This window comes from Danio aesculapii, chromosome 20 (genome assembly GCF_903798145.1).
Source record: "Danio aesculapii chromosome 20, fDanAes4.1, whole genome shotgun sequence".
Taxonomy (NCBI): domain Eukaryota; kingdom Metazoa; phylum Chordata; class Actinopteri; order Cypriniformes; family Danionidae; genus Danio; species Danio aesculapii.
Window position 1 is genome coordinate 41,494,288 of NC_079454.1, and position 11,194 is coordinate 41,505,481.

The 11,194-nt window shown below is 33.8% G+C and overlaps 1 protein-coding gene across 1 annotated transcript; it reads right to left on the reverse strand.

Moving 5' to 3' along the window:
• On the reverse strand, nt 1–10,890 carry hsf2 (heat shock transcription factor 2). The gene is made up of 12 exons (XM_056445422.1): nt 10,677–10,890; nt 8,834–8,942; nt 8,594–8,721; nt 8,277–8,401; nt 5,479–5,554; nt 5,305–5,366; nt 4,555–4,633; nt 3,912–4,024; nt 3,559–3,813; nt 1,569–1,671; nt 1,307–1,376; nt 1–700 (listed from the first exon to the last, which is right to left on the reverse strand). The coding sequence occupies exons 1-12, from the start codon at nt 10,767–10,769 to the stop codon at nt 444–446; spliced, it is 1,470 nt and encodes a 489-aa protein (XP_056301397.1). The 5' UTR covers nt 10,770–10,890; the 3' UTR covers nt 1–443.
• Between the last annotated feature and the right edge of the window lie 304 nt (nt 10,891–11,194).

Sequence of the window (11,194 nt, forward strand, 5' to 3'; positions counted from 1 at the left end):
TTGACATTGAAGTTTCTTTAATGCTACTGCGATGCTTGGTATAATGATAAAAAGCTCACTGTAACAAGAAAATCACTGTGTATTGCCTGACAGTATGGAACTAACCGTGAGCCAAAGTCTTCACGTCTATTTTTGCACTGACATTAGGACATCAGGCAGGCACTTCTAGATCACATACATAAAGAAGAGCGGCATGATGTTTTCTGAAGCACTTCATAATCAAACCAGAACAACAAACATGCTCCACGAAACTGCTGCAATGTAAACCAGCAACAGAACTGACGGTGGAAAGAAGAACACTAGCTAGTGAACAAGTGTGAAATGAAGGAATGTAAAAACTTGTGGACAGATGGTACTAAAGACATTCTGGCAAATAAATATCATCATTTTGATGCACTTTTACGAAAAAAAAACTGATAAATGACAAGTCCCTTTTTTTATATTCAGATATCAAGCAGTGGTGTGTCTGCATTGGGGAGATCTGAGTTTAGTTCACACAAATAGAAGAGGGTGGCTTCGTTGGCCTCCGCTTCTGTCAGGGGCTCTAGGCGGATCAGAGAACTGCGTGGGGTCTCCGTCTCCAGAGACTCATCCAGCAGGTCTGCGGGCTCTTCTGGCTGGGGTTCGGATGGGGTCAGAGGGGTGCAGCCGTCCAGGAAGGCCATCAGAGGGCAGGTTGTGTACTGGATCAGCTGCTTGTCTGAATGAAGGAACCAATAGGCAGGTAAATACAGCATGGTGCTAAATGTAAACGACAGCACATATTAATTTACTAGGGCTCCTGTGAAATCTACCTTAGTCGTTCTCAAATTGTGCTCAATTTCACCATCTCATCAACTGACAGAACAGTTTTCCACCATTGACTAGTTTAAGGCTATCCATGTTCTAGATGATTTACAGTAAGGGACGTAAGAGAAGGACTTCAAAGTCTCCCGATGTAATAAAATGCAAAGATGATCAGAGAAAGTGTATATCAGATCGCATGTAAAAATTCAGAGTTACACAACATCCCTTTGGCTTACTCCCTTCTTTTTCTGGGCTCGCTACAGCAAAATGTTCTTAAAATTCTCTCATTAAATAAAATGGTAAAATACTGGTGCATTTACACTCACACCAGCTCTGGAAATAGTTCAGTCTTTTGCAGAGAAAACAGTCTATATAACGATTTGATTAGGTGTACAGCACTACCTTTAATTCATTTAATCTAAAATGTAACAAACTCCATTTCCTTTTTATGGCTGGATTTTTCACATCACAGAAATCACAGGGCCCTATAGAGTTTTACAAAGGAGCATCCAAAAATTACCTGTGTTTTCTGAATCAGGCTTCTCTTTGTTGGCTTTGCTGTTGTTATTTTTTGTTCCCGAGATGGTTTCCTACCAAGAGCAAGCGAAAAAAAAAATCTTCATCAATAATATGACAACACAGCATAGGATTCAACAGGTCAACATGGTGAAATAAAGCAGCTTAGCGATGTATCACTGAAAATGACTTTTTCACCAAAAGTGTAAAAGGAACAGATGGATGGACACATGGCTAGAATCAGATTAAGTAACCTCTAAATTTACCTCTATGATATCTGGGTCAATGCTGAACTGTTTTCCATATAGCATTGCCTGGAAGTCTTCCAGGCTGCAGTCAATACTGTCCAGATAGTCCATCAGCTCAACTCTGTGGTGATTTACAGTGAAAACAATTTAATATGCGCAAAGCAGACGCATGTCATTCAGTGGTAAAAAAAAAGTTAGTAGTTTTGATTTGAAACAAGAACAAATTCGACAATCTAAGAAGAAAATTATTCTTTGATAAACCATAATTATGATCTAAAATGTCAAGGTGAAGTACGTTTCTTTGGGGGGGGGGAAATAGTGCATACAAAACTATTAAACCGCATTTATTTTATTTGAGAAAAATCTAAAATTACATACAAAGTCAAAATTATGAGCTACAACATGAGGCAAAAAGCCATGTTTTGTCATAATTATGAAATCTGAAGAGCTACCAAGTCTTAATTAAGAATTACGACTTTAATTATGAGCTACTAAGTCATTTTAAGATGCTAAGTCATAATTATTAGGCAAAAAGTCACAATTAACTACAAGTCACAATTACTACAAAGCCACAAAGTCATAATTATGTTATAAAGTCAAAATTTAGAACCTGTAATTTGAAATAAAATAAAAATGAAGGAGGAACCAGCTGAAAAAAAAAGGTAAATATTCAATATGAAAAATGATCTTTGCTACTGTTGCTGATAATGATAAATATAGAAACTGACATCTTGTACAACATATTTATTTTCAATTAATGATTCAACAATTCACACATAAAATTTCATGTTTCATTTTAGGTAGATCATTTTTGAAAACCTATTCAGTGACATAATTTTGAAGGTTGTTTGTCGCCACCCATTGGTTACACAATGTAATTGCTACAACATTCATCAGGGTCAAGTTCCATTAAAACATCAGTGTTTACATCAGAATTATAAACTGTTCTTCCAGTACTTCTTGTGTTATTTAATTGTTTGTAACTAACTGAAAAAGTGTATAGGATTAATAAGGATTAATAAACATATGCAAATTATTATCACTTATTCATGCTGCACATGTTTGAATTGAGATCACGATCTTTCAATGTTTAATTGAGCAGCTTTACACTGAATGCATTAATACAGGCTAAACAAATAGTGACAGAAAACACCTTTAATTCATAACCCAGCATTTAGGTAGGTCCCACCACAACTCCTTCAGTCATCATTATATTTTACAAGGGTGGAAGACTGAATGCTTTCATACACATGATTTGAATGACGCGGGAGCCGATCTCTCTGCAAGTGTTATGAATGTTGGATTAACCAACAAGTTCAAAAAAGATTCTTAATCCACGGGTCACGTGCGTTCAGACCTGTCTGTGTTTCATCAGCTGTTTATTATATTTTTATTTATTCTCCAAATTGGATTTTACTTCAATTAGCGGATCGCTATCATGCTGAAAATTAAAGTTATTACCGCTGAAGTCGTTTTCAGAAGGAATGGCATAATGGATTAAAACCTCTGTACTTTTCAACATACCCAATTCCATCAATTTAGATGATATTGCTAACAATGTTCTCAACTTAAATAATTCAACCAAAACAATGCAAACTCTAACCCAACCTAACCCCTGTCCTAACAAACCATACATCAACTAAAAGATAATGTATTCAGCCTGTATAAATCTCAATGTTAAAATTTACACCCATCATTGGTTTTGTGGTAACATAGGGTCACATATATCCATTATACCATCAGTAAAACAACAGATTTAGTATTGGTCTAAAACTTTTGCACAGTACTGCATACGAGTTTTAATTTATAAAAAAAAAGCAAGGTTTTTTTTTCTTACAGAGTGAGCATGGATATTGATAAATTTGCTCTCAGAATATTACTTTTTTTTAATTGATGTACTGCATGACACATTTTTACAAACGTCTCATGGCAAATGAGACCCATCCCACAGTGAATACTAAATCTCAGCTGCCTTTACATTACGTATGGCCATTATTAGTTTACTTACTTGCCCAGAAGGTTGATGTTTTGTGAAATGGCTCCATTTTCACTGAGAATGGAGTCCATGAGCTTCACTGGATCCTCTAAACTTAGACCTGTGGGTTTGTTCAATTGCAGGGCGCTACTGGTTGATGAAACATCAGGGGTGGTTTTGGGTTCTGCTTCTTGGTGAGCGGTTGAATTTATTATGGTGCCGTTTGTGCTGTCATTTTGTATAGTCTTTGGGCTGCTTTCATAAGCGACTTCCACGATTTCAGCATCCCTATTAGACATTCAGAAGAATATTCATTTTTTACATTCTCAAGCAAAACCTCATGCAAAAAGTGGTCCGACTGTTTCAATCAATCCAAAAACCCTTACCCTTCATCAGGTACAGATATCCCATCTGTAACTTCTGGATCTTCGTCTGTGATGTCACAGATTACGACATCATCAGATATATCCGAATTGTTCTTCAGTCCATTAACTGTGGTCTAATAGAGAAGGGATGAGATGAGTCTAGCAAACAGATCTTCAAGGTTCACCTTTATTTGTATAGCGCTTATACAATGTAGATTGTGTCAAAGCAGCTTCACATAAAAGGTCACAGTAAATAGGAACAGTATAGTTCAGTTTGTAGTGTTCAAGTTCAGTTCAGTTGAGCTCAGTTCAGTGTGGTTTAATAATCACTACTGAGAGTCCAAATATTGAAGGGCAAATCCAATTCATCATTAAAAGGTTCACTTTTAATGATGAATTTATCTTGTTAATGTAAATAAATTGCTCCCCCACCAACGTGAATTTAACTGATGGGTACTCTCAAAATTTAAGGTTCTTATCCGAGGGCAGGACACTTTGACACAAAGTGAACCCTGCCTCAAATCTCATTGAGAGAGAAAAACGCAAGGTAAAGAATAGCAGTATTAATTAACATTAGAACCAAAATAACTGACATCAGCACGTTTTCTTCTAGTAAGGAGAAACGTAAAATACAGTGATACTCATTAGATGGATCTACACATACTTTGCTGTGGTCCATGGGTTCCTCAAAGAGCTGGTGGATGAATTTCGACTTCTTTCCATTGATGTTTAATGCAAGAGGCCTATGAGAACAAAGCCAGTATTACATATATTAATACATGTTTGTACATTGATACGTATATATTTTCAAATCTTTAACTCGGTTAAAATTTTGTCTAAAAGAGAGCCTTTTATGGATTTCTTGAAGTCTCTTATGCTCAGAGAAGCTGTATATTGATTCATTTGCAAAAAATAAAATAAATGCTGTTTATTATAATAAACACAATCAGTTTTCCTGGGATTTCAGCAATTAACATTTATAATTAGTATTATGTTGCAAATCGCGCTAATTATTTTTTGTTATACCCAGGAGGCTTTGATGCATAAAATTTTCCAAACAGATAAAAAAAAAAAAAGATTTAAAATTATTGAATGCATTAAGGGTTTTAAAATAACAATTATATAAAATAGCAATACGAAAAGTTCTTAGTTAAGATCATAACAGTAGAATAACTGTTATAAATATATAAATAAATAGTTTCCCCTTTGTTTTCAAATTGTAAACCATTATTTTTCAGAATCATCTTTTTTGAAATGCTGCTTTTGAAAACGTTGTCTCATTACAAGCCTTTCTTGTAGCATTTCTACAATTTTTTTAAAAATTTAACAAGGTGTTTCATATATTCGCCAGCTTCATTTGGCACTTGATAAGTGTTAATTTTAGGTCCTGGATACAAACATTTCTTGATCTTACCTTTTGCGTTTCAAATTTAACAAACGATTGTTCTGAACCAATGTAAAGATGAACTGCACCAGCTGATTGAAACAATAGAGACAGCAGCATTAGAATTCGAATCTGTGTAAGAAAGTTAGGTTTAATGCTTCACAACAGCATTGGATGCAAAATGTCAATGTATACAGAACATACCTCTTTTATGACCTGTTGTTGCTGTGCGTGTATCTTTCTGAGGTCTGACAGCTCTGTCCAAAGAGCTTCATTTTCTCTGAGGACAAGACAAAGCAAGAAAATTTACATTAAAAAAAAAAAGACAAAAAGAAAGGCATGAGTTTTGTTCGTAGTGATCTGCAAAGATATTCAGAGTGTTTGTTAGCATGCTGATAATTGTAGAACTGAGCAATACTAAACAACAAAATCATTAATCTGTTCATTCTCTTAAATTCCAAAGAAACACACAAAGATATTTTATATTATATTTATGTTATATTATAAAAATGAGCACATGCTGTTATATTTTACCTCGTGCCAACGTACATTACTGAACAAAACATTACCGAAGATTTTTAGCTAGAACTGTGATCCTTGTTGATTCATATAAATGCAACGGCTACCAGCCCTTTAAGAGTCAAACAAACTAACAACAAACATACAAGCATGTTTGCAAAAGCTGTGAGATAATTAGAGATAATGCTAAATATAATGTTCAGTTTATTTTGCAGGCCAATCGTTTTGCCTCATAAAACCTCAGGAGCCTCTAGTAGGGCTGCACGATACGTTGAAAAAATGAACATTGCATTATTTGCTTATACTGCAATATATATTGTGATATGACTCCAAACGGGCGTCGCTATGCCTATTTTAGGTGAGCTGTAGCCCCCCTATATTTCTACTCAGCTCCCCCCCTAAAACTTTTCGGATTAGCTCATAAACTGTAGACCAAATTATCGTCTCTGTCCCCTTTAAATTTGATTTGAAGATGGCGGCAGAATTCGGCTCCTCCCTGACTTTCATTTCTCATTTGATCAGCAAACCACAGCTGTGCAGAGCGAGAGAACAAGATGTGTGTTTGAGATAAATTGTTATAAAATATGCTTATTTGCAGCTCTTTGCTATAGATACACTTGTATCATTTGTACCCCAATGTCAGATAGGAGCAATCAGGGTTCCAATCTACGGTTTCCTCAGTGCTCACCTCGTAATCACAGCGGTTTCCTGCAGCGAAAATGTAACTCTTCTCGAACATTTTACTATTTTTATTTCAAAATAAACTTCCATTATAAAACACATTACAGTGCATGTGGCATTATCTATACCACAGTCATGCACAGAAAGTATTAAACACAGTTACTGAACCACTCAGTGAATGTACTCATTTTAACTGTCAGAGTCACTGACAGAGAAAGAAAACATCAAGTGTTGTCTTGTATTAAAAATATATCCTATTTTAATATTGTGATTCAGTTCGTGAAATATGTGAATTAGCATGTAGGTTATAAAAATATATTTTTATATGTATGCCATTTAATTAGAAAAGTGGCGGTTTTATTTATTAAATACATGGAAACAAAAATTGTACTTTAACATATAAAGTGGCTTTTACTAAAGTAAACAGATTTGTTCTCAGCTCAAATGACTATGCACGTCTTTACAATACAGTGGAATACTGCTAGTTTAGCATACAACCCTACCATATTAGTAGGGCCAGATGGAATCTGCGGACATTTTTTGCTATTTCTGCAGAGAATCGTGCTAAAAATCTGCGGATTTCTGCAGAATTATTTTGGGAGTATCATAACTAAAAACTTAATATATGAAATAAAAAGTAATACCTTTTTAACTTGTATTTAATGTTTAAAATGCAAATCCAATTAGATTCACTTTATTTGATAAAGCAAGTCTCTCATATATCTACTAAAAGACAGAAAATATTACTGTACAAACTGCATTGTAAATAAATCATGTGAACATTTTCATGTCAATAATATTACTGTAATTAATTTAAAAACTGTATAAATATAGATTTACACAAGTAAATAAACAGAAATAATGATGGGCTAAAAATCTGGAATTCTGCACGTGCAGATTCCGTGTGGGCCTACATATTAGTCAAATATTTTAAGTGTATTACTATTAAATTATTACTTATAAATACATTAGGGTTAAATATATATATATATATATATATATATATATATATATATATATATATATATATATATATATATATATATATATTTAATTCTTTTTTTTTTTTCTCATATGGAGCTGAGCCCCCCTAAAATGTAAATCGTCACTGACTCCAGATGACTTGAATAGGTGTATTTTTAAGAAGTCATAATTTTAGACTGATTGGGATGATTTTTGTAGTGGAGTGTAACTGCATATAAAAACCAATCTTAAATGCAACTGAGCAAAGATACTAATGAAATAAACCATGATTTATGAATGAGCCGTATTCAGGAATGGAAAACAAATAAATCAAATGTAAAACAACATTATCGTTTTCGCCGTTTAAAATAATTATATAAATGTACAATTAATCTTTAAGCTACACATGTTAAATTAATTGCTCCCAAATGTCTTAAATTGGTTTTGAAATGCTTTCACAGGTCACAGGCCTTAAAAACTAATGCAAATAATGACTCTACTATGTCTTAAACTGTAACGTCTGATCAACTGTATTCTTGAGTCTACATTGTAGATGCTGTGATTTGACTATTGTGGATTCACACGTTGCGATATCGATGCTGAAACGATATATTGTGCAGCCCTAGTTTCTAGCATTAATTTTGTATGGCCTTGTCTTGTTTTTGACTCTTAAAAGTGCCAGTAGCTAGCTTTTGACCTGCATTACATGTATGATCATGTGCCACATTTTCAGCTAAAAAAAACTTCTTTAATGTTCTTCTGAATTAAAACATCTTTGATTGATGAATGAAACTACAGAAGATTAAAATTTTTGAGAACTATAAACTGTATATTATTACCTTTTTAGGGTGGCAAGTCTAGCATCCATGTTCTCTTGCTGCTCATGGACGCTTTGAACGCTTGTCAAAATTTTTGAAAGATCGTCTTGCCTCATTTTGCTCTCTTCAGGCCGTGCATTAGACACCTATATCAAGAGAAATAGATTACATTCTTATTTATAACATTTCAATCATTCTCCTTCGACTAAGTCTCTATTTCAAAACCAACCACAGCACAATGAACCACCGAAATAAACCGTCATATAATAAAACAAACTTAAACCAAATAACCTTCAAATATTTTCAAGACTCTTTTCTTTGTAATATAGATGTCTTACCTTTCTTTTGATGTTTTCCAGCAGGTCATCTTGCCCATGTTTGAAGTATGGATGCTGAAATTCAACAGGTCCGTCTCGCTCTTGCTTGACTATGCCCGAATCAATGTGCATCACCTTGCGAAATCCATCTGTTCGTAAAGGAAATGAACAAGACAAAGAAACGAATTTTGATATCAGATTACAGCCAAACAATAATGGTGGAGATATTCTGTTCAGGGATAGAGAAGTAAAACAACTTACACATGTTGAGCTGTCGAACAAAACTGGCCATGTTGTTGTGCTTGAAAAACTTTGGGAGAATCTCTTTTGCAAACCTTTGCTCATCAAGTACAAGGAAACTGTTCCCTTCCTATAAAATACAAAGAAAAACAATACTTTGTTAAAAAAAAGACCATGTTGTTCTTTTTCTGTGGAACACACAAAAAAGCTTGACTGCGAATATAATTTCAGCGTACTGTTCGGTATTCCACAGGGGTCATTACTTGGTCCAAAGTTCAGGGTTTCTGCAGGTTTCATCAAGTCAAATTTAAGACCCTTTTAAAACCACTATGCATTAACTTTTAGACTTATACAGAGCTAAACAATTTTTAGACCACAAAAAATATTTTCTAAAGTTTTAAACAATTTTTTTGGCAATGGAATGTTTTCTACTTGCAACCCAGAAAATGTATTGCAAAAAATCCTAATGTAGTTATTTCTTACCCACATATTTTAATGTAAATATTTTTCCAACATTTTATTTAAACCTAATGCATTATTGTTTTAAAACCTTAAGTTTCAGGCCTATTTATAAATGTTATGTCCATTCCCCCTTACTTCTGTGAATAGTTTTTGTATAAATGGGAGATCATATAAAGGGATATATTGCCATGAGGAATTATGTAATTGTTTATAGTTCTCTTTTTTGCTGATTAGATAATTTAATTTAGAGGATTTTCTGTAAAATAGTCTAACAGCTGTTGTGATTGTATCCCTTCGCAATGAAAAAAAGAGTTTTATTTATATGGATTGTTGATAATTAGGTGTATATTGGCCCACATGAGTAGCTTCAGTTGGACAGAGGAAAATTAAGACGTTTTTAAAACCTTTTTAAGACCTACAACACAATTTTCAGTGAATTTAAGATGAGAGTCCAAAGCTTGGTAAGAAATGCGGGCACTTTTGAGCTGCGTTTCATTTTGCTGGAATGAAGATGAAACGCTGCAGAAAATAAATATGACTCAGTTTTGCAAAGAATACTTTTATGAAAATATATTATTAAGTAGAAAGTCAGAATGTGCGAATATAAAACCAATTTTACCTCAATAATATTCCACAGGGGTCAGTACTTGGAACAAAATGATTCTTGCTATGCTGTGCTTTTTGATACTTTGCAAATATTATTTATAGAAAAACTTATTTAAAGGGAGGAAAACAGTTTGTGAAGTTGCGGGGATATTTACATGCGTGAACATTAATTGCTATTCCTTTAAAGACAATTTTAAATAATATACAAACATCTTTCTCTGATTTATAAGCCCTATTAATTTTTTTAATTGCAAGGAAACTTTCACAGTATTTCTTAAAACATTTTTCCCTTCTGGAGAAAGTCTCTTTTTGTTTAGGAATATTGTTTTTAAAATTGTAAAAGCTAATTTTAATGGTCAATGTTATTAGCCCCATTTAAGAAATATTTCTTTTCGATTGGCTACAGAAAAAAAAACACTGTTATCCAATAACTTAACTAATTAACATAGCTTACCTAAATTAACCTAATAACCTAGTTAAGCCTTTAAACGAGGCTTTAAGCAATATATATGTACACTGCATGACATTTTTCATTTTACTGCATTAAGTCTACGACATAAAACGCATCATATTATTGACTAATAAATAAAAAATGGAATGCAAAGATTATAATTAATCATTAAACCTAATACTTAATACACAAAGATACAATGATGAAAAAATACAAAGCACTGCATAACATCTATGATCTGATTCACATCCATCACAATCTACAGCTGATCACATAGCCTTAGAACAAGGATTACAAACGATTTTGACTAAAGGCTAAGCTAGAATGCTAACATTGTTTATTTACCTGACTCCAGCAAATGAATTCATTTGTATCTGAATCCTCGACGAGGGTCCAAAGCTTGGTAAGAAACGCGGGGACGTTCGAGCTGTGTTTCATTTTGTTGGTATGGAAATGAAACGCTGCAGAAAATAAATAATATGACTCAGTTTTTTTTCTCGTGTAGACGAAAACACACGCACCAGGGAAAACAGCGACGCAACTACACACAACTTCCTCCAGGGCTCGAGAGCTGTGATTGGTGCGTTGCTGACTTACGTAAGGTTCCTCACGTGTATTGTCATCCGCATGTTGGTGTGAGCCTATGAATACGCACCGTTGAGAAAACAAGGACCTGACTGGCTACTCGTCCACCCCAAGCGAAATAAAACAACACCACGTCGTGTTTTAAATGGCTGTGTTGCACAATTACAAAAAATAAATCTCTGTAAATAAATATAACGAAAATTAAACAGATTTAAAACCCGGATCAGATATTTAAAATATAATTTAACACCTCACATTTTGCTAGCAGATAAGTAAAC

Bases quoted from the DNA above. Each gene is read 5' to 3' on its own strand.
- hsf2 (XM_056445422.1), bottom strand. From the start codon at position 10,769: ATGAAACACAGCTCGAACGTCCCCGCGTTTCTTACCAAGCTTTGGACC. The intron at 8,722-8,833 runs GTAAGTTGTTTT...CTTTACGAACAG, and splicing joins TGTTCGACAGCTCAACATGT to ATGGATTTCGCAAGGTGATG. The intron at 4,634-5,304 runs GTAAGATCAAGA...TTGTTCTCATAG, and splicing joins TTAAATTTGAAACGCAAAAG to GCCTCTTGCATTAAACATCA.